Here is a 23,036-nt window from a genome sequence, read left to right on the forward strand (position 1 = left end):
AAAGAACTGCTTCCAAACACACAAACAAACAACAGCCCCTGACAGCCCCAGCTGGCCACATGCAAGGTGGAACCGACTCACAGGGGGATTGCGTGTTGCTGTCTGGACGCTGGTCATAGAGGCATCAGCACGGAGCCACAAACAGCTGGGGGAGAGCAGCTTTTGTCAGTCACTGTCAGCCCCAGCGGATTTGAAACCTGTGAGCTAAAGCAGAAAGCCTCTCTGTTTCAGCACAGCATTCTATCTTTTGGCCTTGTAGCTAATAACACCCACAGCCCCTCCCTGTGCCCTGGCTCTCAGCGAGCTGTGAGGAACGAGCATTTCATCCTTTGCAAAAACTTTTGGGCATTGCTGGTGCACTCAGGCCACTAAGGTGGCAGTCGCCTGCTGGTATTACTGGTAGGCTTTAGCGTTTTGGGAGATATCGTGTTTGCATCTGAAGGATAATCTGCATTTCCCTAGTGAGGGAATAACAGAACCCTCAGCACACCAGAAGGCATCTGACATTCAACTCCCGTTGCAGCCATGCTCAGATAAAAATGCCTCAAGTGTGAGGTCTCCTCATGCCTCAAGGAGGACACAGTTCTGAAGGCCACACTCAAGCAAATTTACTTCTAATCTGTGAAAGAAATGGTGGAAAGGGGTAGAGCCAGAACCAAGCAGTGCCCAGTGAACTGGTGCAACACCCAAGGGAAGCACAAAAGCTGTGGAGACCATCAGGATTTCCCTAGCTTATGTCCAGACCAAACTTGCATCTGCTGTCTTGTCTGGCTTCTGGGTCCTAGAGGTTTTCCCCAGAGTTCCCGTTCCCAGGCACAGTTGTTCAGTTGGTATCAGGTGGATGGATTTTCTTCTTCCACTTCTACTGTCTCCCCTTCTCCTTGCATCCACCTGTTAGTGTTCTGCTTCTTGTTCTCTGTTGCTTTTTCCTTTTTCTGCTTACCTGCCCCCTCTTATTACAATTATTTTACAATACTTCTTACATTCACATTTATTAGCTTTGAAAACAGTAGGACTTTATTTATCCTTTAGACACTTAGTCACTCATTTTGATAAAGTCATTGTATTTTTTCCCACCCTTTACTCAGGATTGCTCTCCAGAGATGTTTTTGTAAAGAAATGTGTTCCCATGAAAAGCATACAGCGATGAAAGCTTGTCTTGCCTCCTGCAGTTCAAAGTCTGAAAGAGCAAAAGTCAGAGTTGTCCTGCTGGTCATCTGCCTGATCTCTGTCAGTGTGGTGTCACTAATGTCCTGCAACTCTGACATGCTTGATTTTCCACTCAATTCTTGACAGTTTTCCAGAGGAGAATGAGTCTGAAAAGATCTACCACTAATGCTTCAAATACAAGGAGAGCCCTAGCAATGTGGCAAAGTCTTTCAGGCATTAAGGAGGAGTTCTTCAGAGATTGAGTCTAGAGGGAATGAAGAATGAAAGTACCAGCTGAAAGTGTGGGAGTTTTCTCTGTCTGGTAACAGTCAGGGCAAGAAAAGTTCCCAAAAATACAATTATTCAAAGCTGTGGTTCACTTATCAGCTGAGGATTGGCTCTCACTTCTGAGTTCTGTGTGCTCAGGTTCTGCCAGCCTCACCACACTGCTTTGCCTTTCCAACATGCTCCCCAAGTGTTTATCAGTGAAATGAGACAAATCTCTCATGGCAAAGCCTGAACACACCTAAATGGTTTTCTCTGACAACATTGTGCTTGCCATGCAGTATCTGCCATCTCTCTTTCTTTCATCGCCCCTACCCTTGCAGTCCACAGTCTGGTCTAAAAATATCACCACCACGGCTGCCAAAGCAGTTAAATCTCTGTGCATGTTTCTTCTGTTCCCTTTATCCCTCCTTGTTTTTTTCTTTCTGGATTATCTATCTCTATCGTGTTGATTTTGCATTCCTTTTATCAAAGTCCAAACATCTTAGAAATCACAGCGTAGGAAAGGTTTTTAGCAGCTTCTTCTTCTTTTATTGTTTTTTTTTTTCAATAAAACAAACCAAAACAACTCCGGCTGTGCTGTTCCCCTTGATGACAAAGCAGCACAGGCAGGAGCAGGCTTAGGGCTGCCTGCCTGTGCCATGATTCAGCAGGTTGTAAAAGGAAGGAATGTCTTCTTTTTTAGGAATGGGTGGGAGAGAAAGGGAGGCATGTGTGACAGGCACACGTGTATATTTGGCTTCCTGGTGCTTGTGCAATTGCAGCAGTAGTACTGTGCTGTCCTGCAAGTTACATTGGAGTTAATAACCTGTTTCAAAAAGGGGCCTGAAAGATATTTTGTGGGAATCTGAATTTTGCCTAGACTGGGGAGAGAGCCTGCTAAACTACACTGCTTTGTTGCCCTTTCATGCATTCCTCCTTGGTGTTTTTAGTTTCTTATTTAAAGCGCTTGGTATCTCCTGTGCTGTCTGTTTGTGGCTCCTGTCCTGCCTCTCTGTCCACTTCTTCTGTTCAGCCTCTGGGCGTAGCTCAGTCAACAGGGACATTTAGGAGCCAGCTTGGTGGCTTTCTGGAAAAATGTGAGCATTTGATTCCAAACATCAGTGTAAACAGGGATTTGCTGATTTCATTTATGCTGAGCCTTATTTCTGAGGGCCCTGCTTGCATTGTCCTAACGCGGTGGAATTTTCTCTGTGGGGAGATTTATGTTGCTGACTCACTGCAACAACTCAAATCAGATTTATGTTTACAAAAAAAAAAAAAAAGAAAAAGAAAAAAACCACACCAAAACCTGTTCTTTCTTCCTGCCCCTCCTAGCAGCACCGAATTTTGTATTCCGATAGAATGCCTCCTATCTGCTGGGACAGGCTGCACCCACAGACCACACAGGAGCTGCCTTTAAACAGGGAAGTTCAGCTACAGCTCCCATTTAAGCATTCTCAGCTGGAGCAGCTCAGATGCAACTTAAAAGCGATATTATTGATAAGGTATCAGGAGCCTGCTTTCCTCAGGACAGGCCGTTGGTCATTGCCATCTTACACTGCTGTTCATATGCAGCAGGAGATGGGGAAAGCTCCTGGAGTTCAATTTGACAGTTAATTTGTGTGGACCTGTGCAGCCCACTACCCCCTCTGGCCTCTCCTTCCCAGTCAGTACAGCAGGGATAGTTATTTCTGCATTTATCTTTGCTTCTGTGCTTCTGTGCTTGTTCAGATGTGTAAGAAAGACACAACGTCGATTTTGGAAACAAAGCACGGCTTAAAAGCTTCCAATACTACACAAGGCCTCCAAACAAGCAGCTTATCAAGCAGGACTGCCACATTCTGAACACACTGGAACGTGGGTCACATTTTTCTTAAACTCTCAGATTGTAATTCAGCAAAAAATTACAAGATACACTGAATTTTCTGAATAGGCACAATCATAGATTCACTAGGTTGGAAAAGACCTTTGAGATTGAGCCTAACCGTACCTGCCCACTACTAAACCATATCCCTGAGCACCTCATCTACCTCTATCCCTCCAGGGACAAGGACTCCACCACCTCCCTGTGCAGCTGGTTCCAGTGCCTGAGAACCCATCCATAGAATCATAGAATAGTTTGGGTTGGAAGGGACCTGAAAGATCATCCAGTTCCAACCCTCCTGCTATGGGCAGAGACACCTCCCACTAGATCAGGCCTGCCCAGGGCCCATCCAACCTGGCCTTGAACACCTCCACGACTTCCCTGAGCAACCTGGGCCAGTGCCTCACCACTCTCACAGTGAATAAATTCCTCCTTACGTGTAGTTTAGATCTGCCCCTCTCCAGTTTATACCCATTACCCCTCGTACTGTCACTCCAACCCTTTGTAAAAGCCCCTCTCCAGCTTTCTTGCAGCCCCTTCAGGTACTGGAAGGTCTCCTCAGAGCCTCCTCTTCTCCAGGCTGAACAACCCCAACTTTCTCAGCCTGTCCCCATACGGGAGGCGCTCCAGCCCCCGGATCACCCTCGTTCTCCTCTTTATTCAGCGAAGAAACTTCTCTCGACGCCTGGTCTGAACCTGGCGCAACTTGAGGCCGTTTCCTCATGTCCTTAACACACAACTTTCTAACCCTTTCTAATGAGCTACGGAACGAGACGCAAAAGGCGCCTTTGCTACCCAACCCAGCATCCCCCTGGGCCTCCCCCCAGGCCACTTCGGGCTCCCCCCCGGGCCGCAGCACAGGAAACACCAGAGCGGAGTGACACCTTCCCGCCCGCCCCGCAGCGCCGCGGGGACTGAGCCCTCGCGGCAGCCCCGCCCACATTTCAACGGCCGCCCCCTCCGCCAGCCAACCGAGCGGCACTTCCGGCAACGCCGCCCACCAATGAGAGCGCTCCACGAAGGGCAGCGCCGTTGGGAGGCGGGCGGGGCGTTGAGCGGCGGCGGCGCCAGCCAATCAGAACGCGCTCCTAGCGGCGGGGTGGGCGGGCCCTCGCGCTCTCCGCCAATGGGAGAGGCGGCGCGCGGGGGGGCCGGGGGCGGGGCTGGAGCGCGGTAGATAGGCGGGCGGGCGGCGCGCGGACACGTGACGGCCGTGAGGGGAGCCCGGGGGCGGCGGGTGAGCGCGGGGCCCACCTCGTACCGAACGGGGAGGGGAGTGGACCCGGGGTGGGGGTGACTGGGCTTTGGGTGTGGTGGGGGGCCCTCCCGGAAGCCCTAAAGACCCTGCGGGCCCGTTGAGGCGTGAGGGAGGGGAGCGACCACCCTTGTGGTAAGTTCTGGGCCTAGGGAGAGGCCAGGGCCTGGCCTGGGGGCGCTGGGTTCTCCTCCCACCGTGGGATGGGAGGAGGGCGTAGGCCAGTCTTTCCAGAGCCTTCCACCTTCTCTGCCGGGCCGGCAGAGGAGGTGGAAGGCTCTGGAAAGGCAGGCTTGGGGCGCAGGAGGTGGGGAGACTGGAGGGTTTTACCCCCTGAATGTCTCTGTGACCTTCCAGTACCTAAGGGGCCTATAAAAAAGCTGGGGAGGGGCCCTTTTTGAGGGCCTGTGGTGATAGGATAAGGGGGAAGGGCTTTAGAGTGGAAGGGGGAAGGTTTAGATTAGACCTTAGGAAGAAATTCTTCATTATGAGGGTGGGGAGGCCCTGGCACAGGTTGCCCAGGGAAGTGGTGGCTGCCCCATCCCTGGAGGGGTTCAAGGCCAGGTTGGATGGGGCTTGGAGCCCCTGATCCAGAGGGCGGTGTCCCTGCCCATGGCAGGGGGTGAAATTGGGTGGGCTTTAAGGTCTCTTCCAACCCAAACCATTCTATGATAATACTGTTTGTGTTGGGTGTCTTCAGAATAATACGTTTGACATCTTGGCTCTTATTTCTGGCTGAAATGCTTGTGTGGTTTTAAAGCAAAAAAACCTTCACCTTTGAATTAAAACATGCACAGCCTACTGCTTTCTTGTCTGTACTATTTGAAAGAATCAACTTTCATATATGGATTTGTGGTTAAGAACTTTCTAGGCTGTAGTAAGACAAATACTGCAGATGACTTGGCTCTGAAGGGAAGCAGACGTGTTAATAATAATAGCAGGAGTAGTGGTAATAGTCCAGACTTTATTATTAGTGTCAATGTAATTAATGCTGCAGTGTTTCTGCAGAGCATTATGGAAAACTCATTGTGGAACTTATTTAGAGTATGTAAGATGTCTAAAAACTGCGCTCCAGGAATGTAATTTATATCTAAGTGCAGTATGCTTATTTAATATTGTCAAATAAATCCAGCTAACAAACAGGTTTCAGGGAACGTTTTCCCCACTGTGGTTTGAGTTGTTGGTAAAGTATTACTGCGAGTTAGCAGAACTATAGTAATGTATGAGGTAAGGCTTATAAACTACTAGTTAAATACAGGTTGAAATGTATTAATCCGGATTCACTCTGATGCGCTTGAAATGATTTCAAGAACCTCCTTACTGTTGGTAATGTGACATGGACATACCCGGAACACTGAACAGAACTAGGAAAAGCTTTGAGTTTAACTTTGTGTTTGTATGAAGTCTCAGTATTTCTTGTTTAAAAAAAACATTATGAGAGGAATACTTGTACAATTGACACAGAACGTTCCAAGCCACATAAAAGGTGTAAATTGCTTCCTGTTATCAACTGCCCTCCTAGGAAGGGAAAACTGATGCAGAACGGTAAGAAAGGTTGCAGCTACCTTCAGGTTGCCCTCTCATTTGATGTGCTGCAGCACTTACCCCTGAGTAAATGTATAAATCCTTTACTGAGAATACACTGCAACTTGTATTCAGCCCTGCCTTTTACTTCCTTTTCTGGCCTTTCATTTTGCTGCCTCTAGAAGTGATTGTGATGGCAGCCTGTTCTTGCTGGAATCAATTCTGCAGCAGGGCAACTGGAATTGATTTAAAGGCGTGACAGTCTGCAAGATTTTGGGGCACCTCCAGATTTCCCCCCGCCTAATGTAATTTTCCTAGCATCCCATCTGTTTTATGGTCAAAAAGCCTTGCAGTTCTTTTTTTGCCCTCCAAGGACTTAGAGTTCTGCAGGAAGGATCTCTGTTGACAAACAGTACATAGTGTTTTCTCCCTTACTGTGTCTGCACTGTTGTACAGTATTTTTAGAAACTGGCATATTTGAAATGCTTATTAAACACAAACTTTGTTGCTGTCACCTTTCACACTTAATGTCTTGCCTGGGTTGAGCTTCTTGCAACCCAAACAGAGGGCAGCTTTTTTGGTGAGGCTCTCGGGAGAGGTTTGGCTAATCTCTTCCAGGGGACTTTCCTCAAATATTACGTAGCAGTGTATATCGTCTGCCCCCTTCTTAAAAATAAAAGAGGGGTGACTCCTGTGTCTAGCCTAATCTAAGCTAAGTTGTTTCGGTTTAGCCGTAGCTCCTCTTCATTGAGTTATGAGCTTAAAGGCAGAATCTTCATAATGCTAGAAGTTGTCTATTTGCAAAATCTAAGCATTTAAGGGGAGAAAAGTGTTGTCTGCCTGAGGAATTGCTGCGTAGATATGAGCATAATTATATTACTTAGGGGTGGTGGGGTAACTTACTGGTTGCTGAAATTGTAGTGTTTGGCCATGCAATTTGTTGTTCAGCTTTGACGTAGAGTGTAGATCTTCCAAATCAGCCTAGAGGAAGGTCTGTCTTAGGCAAGTACGGGTGACAGAACCGCATATGAAATGCTGGCATTAGGCTGACTCTGCTGACAGCAGCTTAATTTCCTTTATCCTTGGTTACCTTATCTTGCACGGCTTTCACTTGTCTTGGTACAACTCATTTGCCTTTGTGCTCTGGTTTGGACTAGGGTATTGATTCTGGGTTAAAATAACATGTCAGGAAGACTTCAAGCCACCTTAAGCGAGCTGCTAGTTCATCGTGAGGCTGTGTAAACAGTTACCCTGGCACCGCAGAGGAGCCAGGATGTGGGAGGTTGAGGGTTTGTGAGATGTAAAAAAGGTTTCCTCTGCTCTTCAGTAGTTATGACTTTAAGAAACTAATGAACTCCAAAGGAGGGTAGACAAGCCTTTGCTCTCAAACCATTAAAATCTCATTTGAGAGGGGAAAAGGAGTATCTGTGTTTCAACTTTTCTGTTCTGGTGTCTTTCTGTTTTTGGTGTTGTGATGAATTTCTTTACTTTTGTGCCTTTAAATTTTGATTCCACAGCTCTTGTCTTGCATGAGGATGCATTGTGCTTATCATTACTGGTGTGCTTCTGCTGTCAATACTGTACTGAAATCCAGTATTTGGAACACAGGCTTTAAGACCAAATTTTTCTTATCCCAGACTTAAGTCATTCAGCTGTCACTTGAGGTGCTGCTGAAACAGAACCCCTCAGTTTCCAGTTAATTTGCTGAGGTTTAGTTCCTAGTAAGTGACTTCTTAAAAATAAGACCCATTTCACCTGACAATTAATTTTTATTTTTTTTTAAAAAGGAAGGACTTCGTAAACCAGATGGCTGTAGCAATTCAAATGTAGTTCCACATCCTGAAATAGGCAGTGTTACGAACTGGCTTGATGAACCACTCAAATAGATAAGTAACCAGGGACATGATTAAACTGGTTTTGCAGGCTCTGTTTGACCTGACAGGGAAGTTACTTTCTAAATAGTATGTTCTAGAAGTATGACAGCAAGGGGCTTGAACGTGAGCCCTTTTGCTGTCTGTCCTTCCTCAGGAGGTGTATGTTGGAGAGTGGTAGCAACTTTGCGTGGTCAAGTATTTCCAGTGTTGTGCTGATAACAAAGAACTTCCCTTTATGTGCAGCGAAAAAGAGAATTATAAATATATATGTATAAAAAATAACTGAAGTCTCTGTCACTTCCTTGAAAACCTTGAAATGCAAAGGTAGCAATCACTTAGCACTGTATTTTAAGAGCTACTTTATGGCAAGAAGCTGATCCTGTCTCTGAATCTCACTCCAGCTGCATTTAGCTTTTACTTTGTAGAAGGTCTGCGTGGTGCGCCTGTTCCAGGCGTCACTTCAGTGCTCTACTGTAGCTCCTGTACGTTCCAGAGGAAAATAGTTTGGCCTTTTGACGACCAGGAGTTGGTAAGCGGTGCTGAAGTATTGCCTAGCACAGAAGCTGGCTGTGGATGGACACGGACATAGAACAAAAGATTTGTTAGCCCTGGCAATCTCAAACACTCTTCCTAGTCAATGCTTTGGTATTACACTCCGGTAGTTTCCCTTTGGTCCAAGAGGTGTGCCAGTGTCTGTAAGCATCTGAAGACCTTCTAAAAACAGTAGATGATGTTTTGGTCATCTGACTCGAGGCGGTGTTATGGTGAAAGTGAGGGTTGCGCTGAAATAGAATGGAGACATCGCAACCTTTTGCCTGTTATGAAAGGGTTCCTTTGTTAAAAGCTTTTGGCAGTTACGTGATCAGAAATACACTAACCTTCATAAATATTACAGTTAAACCTAAGGAACAGAGGTGCAGGCGGAGTCAAAAATGCCTAATGATGATAATTGCTTGGAAATCAGACACTTCAAGGGAGAAATCTGATCCTAATGGAGTAGGTGGCTGTGTCTGAAGGTTAAGACTACATTTTAGGTGACTAATTGAACACCTGTAGGTGCTAGGAGCTTAAAGCACTACCAAAAAAAGTGGTTTATGCCTGTGCCGTATAAAACCTGTGTTTCTTCTCTCTCCCCTTCACCTCCCTTTCTGTCTTCTATGTAAGGATAAGCTGATTTACTAGGGTGTAGTCATGTTTGTGCTGTGACTCTTAAGGACTGTGTGAAGTGGAGTTGAAACTCTGTCCTGTAGCAGTGTATCTGTGATGGACAGAAGTAGCATTTTAAATGTCAAAAATGCGTGCTTCACTTAAATTGCTCTTCTGAGAACAGTGGTTTTTATTTCTTATAATTTAGTTTGTGTATTGTTACAGATGAACAGAGTAAGAACTTGTCGCTTGACATGACAGGTGGCAGTTGCTGGTGATGCTGCCAGCCTCATACACTCGAAGTGTTTGAATGGCAGCTTACGTTGAGTGTTGGCCTGATTTAATATGTAAAGTCATAGAAGCCCTAGTTTGGAAAAGACCTGTGAGATCATAGAGTCCAGCCGTAGGATGTCCTGAACACCTTTGTATAGGTATGTAAACTTGTGAATACTGCTTGCCAATGATTATAAAGAGGCAAAAACATGAAACTGGATTAACTTCTCTTTGTGCTTTTAGATTTCCTTCCTTAGGGGAGAAGAAAAACTTGTTTGGGAAGGTGAACAGGCAGTATTTCAGCCTTGAAATGGGATTCAGTAAGGCCTTGGATTCAGACAGAGTATGAACTGAGAAACGCGGACCTATGGGGTCAAATGCGTATGGCTGTGTTGAGAGCACAGATGTGTGCGGCGTGACATAGTGTCTGCCCTTACTATATGGGTCCCTGAGAGAATTGTCTGCTGTCACTAGGGTGCTTTGACAGAAGTTCTGGAGCAACCTTCCGTGCAATGTAAGGCTCTGCAGCTTTGCCACATGTCTAAGCAAGAAGTGCTAGCATTTACCAAAGTCCATTTGCTTCTGGCAAACATTTTCTGAGTGATGTAGTTGGGGTGGGATTGTGAAGTAGGTAATAATTATGTATGGACTCTGTAGCAGCATGGAAGTTAGAGGCGGGGATGATTTAATTCTTTCACCAAAACTTCCATGCTGGTTGGTTAGTGGTGAGATTACTTAAGGGATTACTAAATCATTAATGTTCTTTGCACAGCCTTGGGAGGAAGTATGCAGAAATGCCGTCCTCTCCACGGAAGAGGAGAGTATTGGCTTATCTTTAGCCTTGCTACATTTTTAAGGTTAATTTCTTTGTATCACTTTGCAACTTACAAATTGGTCCTTCTAGCTGCATGATAGAATTTGAAAACAATTCCTAAACTTGGCGCAAAACCTTCCTGAATTTAGCTCTGTTAAAAAGGGATTTGGTAAGGCCTTGTTGGCGAGGTAAAAGAAAATTTAACCCTTACCTTTGAAAGGCATCCCTGTGCCATCTCGTCTGTAGTTGCTACAGTCATACTGGACACATCCGGAGCTCTGAAGATCTTTTTCAAAGGAAGCTTCAGGCTTTTGTTTCCTGTAGCATTTTTATGCTGGTTGGCATAAGTTTATTTAGAGAACGTGCGATCTGTGCGAGAGGAACTTGGACTTCTAAGAGTACCAATGTTTGCTTGACCGTTTTCATTCCTTGGTTTTGGGCTGTGGTTCCCACATTAGCAGCAAGATCTATGAGGTCTGTAACTGTTTTCAGTTCTGGCTGTCCACTGTACATTAAGCAGACAAGCTTTGCTCATGCTGCAACACTCAAAAGTTATCATCAGCTGCTTGTGCAGTGAATGGTGTCCTTTTGGCTCGGAGGTGTTGTGGTGCAGTGGCCTGTGCTGCGAGGGGGAGGGCTGTGAGTGTGCATTTAGAGCATAATCCTCAAGGCCATCACTATTGTTAGAAAACTGGCTGCAGTCGCATGTTGCTGTAGTGACAAACTGGACATGACCTCAGCACAAGTCTTTAAAATACTTTTTTTTTGTGGTTATAAAACATACCCACTGTCACTAGAAGCAAGTTAAAAAGTAATCAAGAACGGTAGATCTGGTATGCAGTGTAATTTTGGAGATTTGGATAGTGCTGATAAGCCTTTAAGACTGTAAATTCTTTTAGTTGCCTGAGTGTGCTTTGGAAAGTTGAAAGTTTGTGTTCTAGCATGAATTTGTGCCCTTACAGGCACAGTTAACTCTGCTTGAGTTATGTTTGTAAGTCTGCAGGGCTGCAGCCTGACGCAGGAGTGTAAGGGAAGGAAGAGATGTTTGGTTTTATACTTGCTTTCAAAAAAATATTAGTATTGGTTACAGCTCTGGTTTTAGAAGAAGAATTTGGAGTGTGATTCAAAGGAGAAGAGGTGAGCAAGGCACAGGTTGTTTCTGTGAGGCTTTTGTGGCAGATAAAACTGAGCAGCATGCTGGGAGCATTGCGTTCTGTATCAACTGAAAGGTGTAGTGATCTTGTAGTTTTTCTAGCAAGACAGTCAAATTGAAACCCATTTTACTTACAAGATCTTTTCAGCTACAGCCTGCCAAGATCTACTGTATTTTAGGTGTGAGAATGCATTGGGCACCTTATAAATTAGTTCAAGGATGATATTTTAATTCTGTAAGGCTTCTGTGACAGGTTTTCTTCTTCTTTGTTTAGCCTGTTAAATTAGAGAGTGAAGGTGGAGAGTCAGACCAACTGTTAAATAGTAAAAATCTTTCTTCCGGAGTCTACCTCAGTATCTGACTGCTTAAAGACATCTGCAAGTAGCATCAATTACTGCAGTATTTTGGGAATAAAACCTGGGGGATGGAACTGATGAATGAAAATGCCAGTATCCCACAGCTGATGGGACAAAAAATATTGAACAGGATTGATTACTACATCCTTGAAAGAGCTGGCTAATTGTATTTCAGTTCCAGAGTGGAATGGACACCTGAGTTTCTGCATAGTGCATTTAAAGTCCTGCACAAGCAAGAAATGGGTTTGCTGTTCAGGCTTTTGTGGGTGCATAGGTTGTGGTGTTGTGTCCATGTCTGCTGTTCTGCTCATGGACTGGCATTGTAAGAGCAAACCTGTGATGGTCTGCACACGTGGTCCTCCTCTCAGTTAATGTCTGTTTTGGATTAAATACTGCAGCTTTGTCGTATTCCTCTCCAGCTTTCAGAGCTGTCTCAACCAGCCATATGCAGTAAATAAGAGCTGAAGAGATAAGCTTGCACTTTTTTTTGCCAGTGGTATGACTAGGCACTTCACCTGTTGTCTTGGATGCTCGGTTTTGTACCGAGAAGCAATGCCATGCTCTGCGTGTAGCGCTGGCTTGACCTCTTTGCTTTGTCTTATTTATTCAGACCATGGAGCTGAAATGGCTGCTGTACGTGACCCTGCTAGCTCTGGGGACTCTTGCTGTCCAGGCGCAGGATATGGATGATGAAAATGATGGTGACGATGTAGTTGATATTGAAGACGACTTGGACGATGGTATTGAGGACGTAGAAGAGTCAAAGCCTGAAACGAGCACTCCTCCTCCAACTCCAAAGGTTTGGCATGGAACCTCTTTTAAAATATTGATTTAGTGTTTGTGTTGTGATTAATGTAAGTCTGATCAGGGTTGTCTTTATTTTGCTAGCATGCAATACGTTGGGATGTTATTAAAGATGTTATCTGGGAGTGAGGCTTGGAATTAAGCCTAGCTGCTTCATGCTTGTTTTCATGCCCCCCGCGTCCTTCCTGGAAACTTATATTCACCCTTGAAATGTGTGATGTGGTTATCAGGAGTTAATGCTCATGTTTCCAGCTCGATATATACTTTAGTTTTAGTTGTAGACAAGAGCCCAATGTCTTGGCCCAAGCATCAATATTTATCTGACTTCTGTATTTATGCTGCAGGGGTATTTCAGGTAAGCTGTACTGGAGTGCAGAGAGGGGATATGAGCTGTATATACCTGTATTTCTTCAGAGTAGAGAACAAGTCTTGAAAGGTATGTAAACACCTCTCTTCTCCAATAGGTTACCTACAGGGCCCCAGTTCCTACTGGCGAGGTGTATTTTGCCGAGTCCTTTGATAAAGGAACTCTGGATGGGTGAGTATGATCTGAAGGGCGATTCAGTAGAGTAAATAATTTAAAATTTTTGTGAAAGGCAGTGAAACCTTATCCAGTTTCTGTGTTATTTAAAAGCGAACCAAAGGACAGTGGTTGGGGAGGATTACAGCAGTGTGAAGCTGCCTGTTAAAGTGTTGAACAAAACCAGTATTTCCTTCGCCCTAGTAACAAGGGGGAGATGAACCACATGTGTAATGTTTTAATCCTCATCTGAATTATTACTTTCTTCAGATAATGTGGTCAGGTACTCCTATATTTTTTCTTTTTTTGACATAAAAGCAAGATACTGAGGCCGTGATCCTGCATTAGGGGTGGGGTGGGAAGTGGCACATGCAGGCTGGGGGACAGAACTCCTGAGGGGATCAGGAGACTGGGGCGTAGGCATAGGACAGCAAGGGTTATCATAGCTGAAGGGCAGGAGTTTTAGTGGGAAAACCACTTATGGTATTCCAGCAATTCCATGTCTGTCTTCTAGGTGGATCCTTTCCAGAGCCAAAAAAGATGATACGGATGATGAAATTGCCAAATATGATGGTGAGTCCAACCTAGGTTTTATACAGTAGGTGTTTCTGTTGTGAGATCTGAAGAAGAGGTGCAAGTCTTTGTTTTCTATTTTCCAGTTAAAGTTGTATTTACTGAAGAAAATTGTATGGGTGTCTGTATACCTGGCTAACAATATTCAAACTTGGGCTAAACAGACTGTTTTGAACAAGTTTTAATAACATTTGGTTAATTTCTTTCCAGGTAAATGGGAAGTCCAAGACATGAAGGACACTAAGCTTCCAGGAGACAAAGGGCTTGTATTGGTAACCCGAGCCAAGCATCATGCAATTTCAGCCAAACTTTCGAAGCCTTTTGTATTTGATACCAAACCCCTTATTGTACAGTAAGTAAAAGACAACTTGATGTTCTGTTATTTCAAGGGTGACATGATAGCAGGCTGAGGTTAATTCCATAACTGAGCTTTTGTTGACTAGGGGCCTAGATGACACCAGATGCTGTAACCTATTATTATACTGTTTAAGTTTGAGCAAAATAGCAACCTAGATTCCTGAAGTGGAATTTAGTAACAATATGGGTCCCTCTGAAGCCTAAAAAGGAAAGAAGTCTATGAAAGCTAGACTTGGTGACCCGTCTCTGGGTTTAATGATTGTAGTAACAATGTCAGAGAACTGACTTTTGTACTGATAGTTGTGCGAGTCCTTGACCTTTTGGACAAAAGGTGGTCTGTATGTAGGTCAGTGCACTTTTTTATGTAGTAAACTGCCCCCCTGTTTACCAAGGTGGAGTGGACAGAGTGGTAAAGATGCACTCATTTCCTCCTTCTGTTGTCTTAGTTCATGTGTCATGGAAGATGAACAGCTTGCCTAGCTCTGTTTGGCCATGGCTGATGCAGAAAAATCTACTTGTGTGTGTGTTAGACTAGCAAGTTGGGGAAAAAAAAATCATTCAGTGAGAACAGTTAAATGGTGGATTATCACCTACTTCATCAGTTTTAAACAAAGAGTAAGCTAATTCATATTTGCACAAGATAATGAGTTGGTCACTTTGCTTTGCATGACTGTTTAGTTTTGGCTCAAAATACAAGGCTAAAAATAAGTCCCAGTGGTCTTCTACTCCAGCTGCTGGCATTGAGAGAGGATTTGAGCATGCTTAGCCTATTCCTGATAGAGATGCGTTGCCTTTTTCAGACTCCTTGGCATCCCTAAATATACTTTTGTATGCTTATAAACCTAAAGGGGCTTCTAGGATCCAGTTGTTGTCACTTTGATAGTCTTGCAGATTGAATTGTCTGTCTGCCATAGTAGTTGTGGGGAAAATAATTGGCTTGACTGAATCTCTGTCAGTGTCTTCCACACTGGAAAGCTTTTTCTTCTTTCTCTGCTTCTAGATCATAATCTTCTAGGCCAGCACTCAATTCCTTTAATCTTTTCTGTCAGGTTAAATCTTCTAAATCCTTGTTTTTTCTTGCTTCTCAGACCCTTACAAATATTTGCTTTGTCCTTAGAGCGCATTGTGTATCTTTAATATTCACTGGGAGTATGACTTAAAGCAAACAACGTAACAATCTTGCTCTTAATTTGTAATTGAGAATTGTAATTGTGTATTTCACAGGTAGTTTTTTCCTCATGTATAATGTGTTCTCCCCTTCTCTAACCAAATCTAAAATTAGGTACGAAGTAAACTTCCAAAATGGAATCGAGTGTGGCGGGGCCTATGTGAAATTGCTTTCAAAAACTCCTGAATTGAACCTGGTGAGTAATGCTGCTGCTTTGGATATTAGCTGTGAAAGAAAAGCGTGAGTACTTCACTGGCTTGATATCCAAATTGCAGAATACTTTCTAAGGAATTGGGAGTTCTTGTGCCAAGAAGTTACTTAAGTTATATTTCAAAATAATGGAACAAAGTTTTACATTGTTTTTAAAGGATCAGTTCCATGACAAAACTCCATATACCATTATGTTTGGACCTGACAAATGTGGAGAGGATTATAAATTGCACTTCATCTTCCGGCACAAAAACCCAAAGACTGGCAAATATGAGGAGAAGCATGCAAAGCGCCCAGATGCAGACCTGAAGACTTACTTCACTGATAAGAAGACCCATCTTTATACTCTGGGTATGTAACTTTTAACTGTGCATGTTAATAATTACTACAATGTTTCTGCAATCAAAAGCTCATAAAATAAGTCAGGTGAACAACTGAATATTTGTGTCAACACTCCATACAACTAAAAGTGACTTAAACTCTGAATGCAAAACCTGATCTTATTATACAAAGGTTTTTATTCCTTGCAAGAAATCCTGATTCATGTAAGAAAGGTAATGAGACCTTGAACTTAATGGTTATAGAGAACTGAATTTCAGAGAAGATTTGATGTGCTAAGTATATCCAAAATAATTGTCAACATTTTTAAACTGCTTGAATGTTGCCCCCTGGCTATCTGTGGTATACTGGGCTTTAGATTTAGGGGGATAGACTTTTTTTTTCTTACTTCTTTCATAGTATTGGACAAATTCACTGGTTCTTGAGGTGCTGTGTCTTGTCTGGTATATTAGCTATGACTAAAATCTTTAAGGGAGTACTCAGGAGGATCTCTCCGGCTTTTCCTACTACAGAGGCAGCAATGGATGAAGGAGTGAGATTAAAATCCTGTGAGTCAGTAGTAGGGAGTCTTACTCTTGTAGTGATACATGCATTCTTGCTACTAAAGCAATATTTACTCTGATGAAGTCATCTTGTTGTGGTAACTGGTAAATCACTCTGAGCTTCTTGGTGCTTTTAGTATATTTAAAGTAGAGCTGCAATGAGCCTTCTTTCTCGTGATGCGAGATGGGTTCATCATCACTAGTTACTCTATGTCTTAAGGAGAAGGGTTCTTAACAATTCTTTAAAACGGTTGCTGGGTAAGTGATAGCTTGGGTTGCTGAAGTTGTGCGGTGGGGATGAGTGATCCTTAATGATGCATGCTTTGTATCATGTGTGTAATGTTTGTATCAACTTTTTTCTTTAGTCTTGAATCCTGATAATAGTTTTGAAATACTGGTGGATCAAACGGTTGTCAACAGTGGAAATTTGCTAAACGATATGTCTCCTCCTGTGAATCCACCTCGAGAGATTGAGGACCCGAATGATCAGAAGCCTGAGGACTGGGATGAGAGACCAAAAATCCCAGATCCAGATGCTGTTAAACCAGATGACTGGTAAGCTCTTGGAGGGGTGAAATTGAGGGAGACCTTGGCCTCATGACATAGTTCTGATGAAGTCGTCTTTCTCAGATGACTTACAGAAGGCTTTGAGTCTCACTCTTATAGTCAAAACACAATCAGTTTGGGTATCTGAGCAGCTATTTGGTAGACAAAGGTATGTTGTGTCCTCTAGGAATTACTGTTTAGTGCTCCTGTTACTGATAAGGTCACAGGTAAGGTTTACTGAGAGAGCTATGTTAGCTGATGCTCTCATCCTTGATGAGATCAAAAGATGAGCTGCAGAAGTTGTTTGGTTGTAAGTAAGATGTGTTTAGTTGCTTGTGTAAAGCATGGTTACAAGTGACTGAAATCTGGCATCCTAAATCGGAAACTGACACTGGGTTTCTGGTTTTGAACCTACACTTCATGAAGCATGTTCTGAGTTTCAGGCTCACATGCGTGTTTGCAGTCACCACAAAGATACTGGATTTACTGTACTATACCCTTTCTAGGTTGGTTTTAAAAAATTAGTAATGCTTTACTGTTAGTGTTGTGGCTTGTGCCACAGCACAAGGTAACAGATTGCAAGGCAATTCTGTTCTGAAATTGCGGCCTTACATTTGCTCTATTGGAAATGAAGCTGGCTGGCTGTCTAGATCAGCGGACTTGCTCAGAGTCTGTAGAATCGTGCCTTGGGGCAAAGAACTTGAGTTGTGTGTTAATGCGTAATATTGTGCTTTTAAGGGATGAGGATGCTCCTGCAAAGATCGCAGATGAAAATGCTGTGAAACCAGAGGGTTGGCTGGATGATGAGCCAGAATATGTCGCAGACCCTGATGCTGAGAAGCCTGAAGATTGGTAAGTTTGCTGCTATGTGTAACGGGATCTTTCATAGATTTGGTACAGACTTTTACAAGTACAAGAACAGCTAGTTCATTGTTGTTCACTAACAAAGTCATCGATTCAGGCTATCTTGCTTCAGAAGTAGAAGGCAGAATTGGTATGAGGAGTCTTGTCTTGTGTTCACCTCTACACTTATCAACTGCTTTCTGAATGTAAGCAGAACAGGGATGGTCATCTTGCTGTTGTACCATGCTTGGAAGGGGCGGTGGGGGAGAGACTGTGCTCAGGGACAGGCGTTAGTTGCATTTCTGTGCTTTCAAGCTACTTGAAATCTTCATTCCTTCTGCTGTGTCTTTATCTACAGACCTATGCTATACAAAATTTCAGTATCTCCATTTTGTGGAATGTTAATTTTTCCAGAAATCGGGCGTTGTTTAAGTCTTATTCTGTATAAAGGCAAGAGGTGGGCTTCAAAAGATAATTTCTCTTCTCAGGGATGAGGATATGGATGGTGAATGGGAGGCACCTCAGATTGCAAATCCTAAGTGTGAGGCAGCCCCTGGCTGTGGTACCTGGCAGCGACCAATGATTGACAATCCAAACTACAAAGGCAAATGGAAGCCTCCTATGATTGATAACGTGAACTATCAGGTTGGTGCTTTCATTACTCAAACTGCTGGCCAATTCAGCATTTCTCTAACAAAAAGCAGAATTACTTGGGTTCAGCATGTGTATTTAAAAAATACAAATACTGTTCTGTGTTTCAAGCGGAGAGATTCAAAGTGCTTTCTTACTTGACTTCACTTTTTTGTAGCACAAATGAAAATAGAGTCCCAAAAACTGATGAGTTGCACCTAGAGACACTGTAAATAAGTGGAGTGGATTGGTTTTTCTCTCCACTCAAAACAGGCTGAAGACTGAAAACTGTTGTATAGCAGGTGAGGTTGAATGTCTTCTGTTTTTCTAGGGCATATGGAAACCTAGGAAGATCCCAAATCCAGATTTCTTTGAAGACTTGGAACCTTTCAAGATGACTCCCTTCACTGCTGTGGGACTTGAGCTATGGTCAATGACATCTGACATCTTTTTCGATAACTTTATCATCTGTACTGAAAGAGCTGTGGCTGACGATTGGGCCAATGATGGTTGGGGACTGAAAAAGGCAGCTGATGGTGCTGCAGAGGTGAGAAATACAGGTTTAATTGTGTGCTTCTGACTGGAGTGTTGCTACTCTTCTCTACCAGAGCTTTTATCACTATATACCTATACGTACCAAAGGGTTATGCAGACCCAGACTGGAACCTCAGTTCCCAATTATAACATGGTAAAGGTTGCTCTAAGTAAGCACTGAGTACTCACTGCTCTTGTGTGAGGTTTTTACTTTGACAGTTGGACTGTTAACTTTAACCTAATTCTTAATTTGTAAATGATGGAGGAAGTGCTTGTGCAGGTTAGTTTTAACTTCTTTGAGGTATTAAATATAATATTCAAAGTTACAAGAAGCCTATTTGAAAATTCTGGAGCTTAAATTTAACTGTGCTACCCCTTGCTGTATGGGATGGAATTTGACAATTCATTTTATTTTATAGCCTGGTGTTGTGGGCCAGATGATGGCAGCTGCCGAAGAGCGTCCCTGGCTCTGGGTGGTCTACATCCTCACTGTGGCTTTGCCAGTGTTCCTTGTTGTCCTTTTCTGCTGCTCTGGGAAGGTATGTGTTTCCTCTGATAATAAGTAGTGTTTAAGAAAAGATGAAGCAAAATATGCCTCAGTGTCATAAGGAATGGCCAGGTTTTGACAACAATTTTTTTTCTTTTTTTTTTTAGAAACAGCCAAGTGCTGCTGAATACAAAAAGACTGACGCTCCTCAGCCTGATGTGATGGATGAGGAGAAAGAGGAAGAAAAAGATAAAGGGGACAAGGAAGAAGAGGAAGAGGAAGGGGAAGCAAATGAGGAAAAGCTAGGTAGGTAAATTGGGTAGTCTTGAAATAGTTTGAGTTCTCTCTGATAGAATAAAATAGCAGGAGGGGCAGACATGGAGTGAAGCCAGTGGTGAAATGAAGGTAAATCAGAAGTGAGAATGAGATTTTTTTTTTTTTTCTTTTTTTCTTTCCCTTAGAAGAGAAGCAGAAAAGTGATGCTGATTTAGGAAGTGCTAGTCAAGAGGAGGAGGAGGAAGATGAGGAGGAAGACGAGGACAGGAAACCTGGATCAGAGGTAAGAGTGCTTTATCTTGTGCATTGTTTTTCTTTAACTCATGTAGAATAAGCCTTACAGAAGCGTTAAAAGTAAACCTGGTTCATGTGATGCTCGCTTCCAGTGTGAGAACTTTTGGAAAAACTCATCAGCTTGTAGAACAGGAATTGCTGCAGCCAACTTTGGCAGAGCTGGGTGCCTTGCTAAAGGCAGGCACTGCCGCGTTCCCTGCGTTGAGAGGAGTGGGATTGTGCAGAATGCATCCTCTTGAAGCAAAAGGCTTATTCGGCTTTGTATGCAGTCAGGATGTGATCTCTTAAGTGCTCCACAGTGCTGTAATGGCTAACTTAATGGGTGGAGCGTTGCTTGAAGGTAAAGGATTCACACAGCAGCAGAAGCAAATGAGTAATCTCTGCAAATATTTTATGTCTACTGTGAAAACAAGAGGATTTGTTTGCCAGATATAGAAAGGTAGGGTAGCAACAGCTGTAGGTCTTCTCAAAAATTAAATACTAACATAGAACTGGAATTAGATGATTCTTTGTAGGTTTGCTCAAAATGCCCTCTAAGGGAATTCGTAGATTTATTTCATTGATGTTTACACAAATTCCTTTTTTGCAGGAGGAAGAAACCGTGAATAGATCACCCAGAAACAGAAAGCCAAGGAAAGATTGAAAAGTCCTAAGAACTTGATCTGTGATTTTTTTTTTTTTTTCTTTTTTCCAAACGTGGTTCTGGGAGAGGACCTTGGACACCTTACATTGAAACTTGGACAAACCTCAAGATTTCACTATCCACAGGTTCCAGTAACACTATCCAATGTAATGGAGTGTCTAGCAGTAAAATATTTACAATCATCTGTTTTAAAGAACATCATTCCTGTAGAAAGAATGCATTTAATATGGCTGTGGATTTTGGAATGTAACATAACTAACCTTTTCATTTTCGGTTTAAATATTTTTTCTCTTTTTAAGTAGATTAGTAGAACTTTTCTGGTCTCAAACCTTGGCTTAATTTAATATATTAATTAGTGAAAAATAACAATGAATCTTGAAAGTGCTAGATGATAAAAATGCAGTTTTATAACTAGTATTTTTTTTTTTACAAATATGTAAATTCCTAAATGCACCAATGTCTTTATATCCCTTAAAATTTGGTAATTGTTTAAAGAGAAGTCGTCAATGTATTTGACAATCCCTCTGCCCTCAAAAAGAGAAGAAAACAGAGGGATGTATGGGGAAACCAGTAGTGAAACTCTCTAACCCATCAACTTTATTCTTTTGGGGGAGGGGAATGAGGAAGAAGGGGCGGAAGGAAAGGGTCGGTCAGTCTATAGAATATGCATACTGTGCATGGCCAAAGCCCTGTTAGGTGTTGACAAATGATTTATAATTTGGAGTGGGTCATCTTAAACGTGGCATTTAACCGTGTGGACCTTGCAGGCAGTTAATGGATTTTTAGTTCTTGAATTCTTTTTGTAAAGCTGTTGGGTTGTTGGGCTGGACTGCTTCCCCCTTTCCCCTGTGTTCAGCCGTTGATGCTTTCCTTTCCTTGTCACTATACAGCTTTTTTTCTGAGTGCAGCTTTGCCTCGGTTGCTGAGGCACTTCATGTTCAGCTCATTGTCAAACTCTGTTTTTACAGCCTGGCCTACTCCTTTCCAGGGTCCAAACACTGGACAGGACAGTGTCCCATATCCTCTAACTGTTTTCACTGTCTACTCCTGTAGAAATGGGGGAAGTTGTTGGGTAGACAAGTTGAATGGAGTAGTTGTTAAGAAAAAAAACAACAAAACAACTAAGATGTCAGTATTGTAGGTTGGGAAGGAGCATGTGGAATATCTTAACTGGTATGTGAAACTGTTTAAGTCTCTCATTTGCTCTTTGTGTAACAAATGCATCCTAAATTATATTGTGAATGTTAGGGAGTTCAAATTCCAGCTGAATAAATTTTTTTAAAGCGTTGAGTCTGCCATATTACACTGTTTGAAACATTTCTTTTTGTGGAATGCAGGTGATCACTGCAAGAGCATACCTCTGAGGGGGAGATCTATGTAGCTTCATTACACTGTACCAAATATGTTGGTGTTCAGATGTCTATATAAACTTTTGCCTTTGTTTAGAGTAAATTAAAATGTCCTGAAATTACTCTTCTTGCACTGAATTTTAAACACTCCAGTGTTGTTTGCTCATAGTGTAGGTATAGTGTGGGGAATAATTCCCAGGGGTTGGAAGGAATAGTGTTCCGATTACCTTGCAAAGAATCTAACCAATTACTAAAAGACTCTTGTTTTGGGGTTTTTTTGTAAACCACCTTTTGCTGCCTGTCCTTATGTTGTATCCCTTGGTTGTTGTGTTTGAAATATTAGTGATCACAAATGCATAGCAGGATTTCTTGATCTTTCTGCAGTGTTCAAATAAACTGTTGTAAGCAAGATACTGGAAGTAATTTCAGACTTCTATTGGGAGCTCTTGCATGTTCAGAATGCCTCTGCCTGTTGAACACCTGGTTAATACTGCTCCTTACTGCAAAAATAACTTATACTCTGACATGGAAGATGTCATAGCTTAAGCGTTGCTACTAGCTTGTTCTCAGGACTGTATTTTTATCAAGGAGCAGCTGCTATTTATGACTCTCAGTCCTTTGAGATGAAGTATATGTAAATGGTTTCAACTTAGCTAACATTTTGAGCACAACATAGAAATCTATTAATTTAATGTTTTTTATCTTAATATGCAAATTGCCTTAAATTCCTGAACAATTTGTGTGCATATATGTTCTTTCAAAGCATCATAACTAAACTTCAGATCTGCTATCAGCTTTTAAATAGTGTTATATTAAAGGTAACTGTAAATCTACATTTGCTTCTGCTGAATCTCCTGAAGAGGTCTCCTGTCTGCATGTTCTGGCTTTTTTTGATACCATAGTGTATGCTTCTTCAATAATCACTACAATAAATGAAGACTTTCCAAAATGGATAGACAACTCCAAAGTTACTTTTTATCCTGCTTTCTAACCTGAGTGGCTCAGTTTGACCTCTGCATCCTTTTATTTTTAAAGCCTTGGAGGAAAAGTGTGATCTGCTTATCCCGAGTACATTTCATCGTAGGTGTGTTTTTAAATTGCTCCCTTGCAGGTGCCTCACTGTGTAACCTGTGAATGAGGTTTGGAACTGTTACAGACAGGTGAAGGTGTATTTGAGCTTTCTGTGTCCAGAGGCGCCCAAGACTGGCAGCTTCGGGAGAGAATTCTCTCCTTTGCTGAATGTTCT

The 23,036-nt window shown here is 42.7% G+C and overlaps 1 protein-coding gene across 2 annotated transcripts; it reads left to right on the top strand.

Moving 5' to 3' along the window:
• The first annotated feature begins 4,433 nt into the window (after positions 1-4,433).
• On the top strand, positions 4,434-21,744 carry CANX (calnexin). Of its 2 annotated transcripts, none has more exons than XM_069869699.1 (15): positions 4,434-4,517; positions 12,286-12,474; positions 12,944-13,017; positions 13,514-13,572; positions 13,783-13,924; positions 15,212-15,293; positions 15,466-15,658; positions 16,554-16,743; positions 17,473-17,586; positions 18,066-18,222; positions 18,539-18,754; positions 19,161-19,280; positions 19,396-19,534; positions 19,690-19,787; positions 20,388-21,744. In XM_069869699.1, exons 2-15 carry the CDS (start codon positions 12,289-12,291, stop codon positions 20,439-20,441), a joined length of 1,824 nt encoding a protein of 607 aa, XP_069725800.1. In that variant the 5' UTR covers positions 4,434-4,517; positions 12,286-12,288; the 3' UTR covers positions 20,442-21,744. The 2 variants fall into 2 exon arrangements, with proteins under 2 accessions (XP_069725800.1, XP_069725801.1); XM_069869700.1 differs by lacking the exon at positions 4,434-4,517 and adding an exon at positions 4,711-4,719.
• The last annotated feature ends 1,292 nt before the right edge of the window (positions 21,745-23,036 follow it).

The sequence above is a fragment of the Phaenicophaeus curvirostris genome, chromosome 15 (assembly GCF_032191515.1).
Source record: "Phaenicophaeus curvirostris isolate KB17595 chromosome 15, BPBGC_Pcur_1.0, whole genome shotgun sequence".
NCBI classification, from domain to species: domain Eukaryota; kingdom Metazoa; phylum Chordata; class Aves; order Cuculiformes; family Cuculidae; genus Phaenicophaeus; species Phaenicophaeus curvirostris.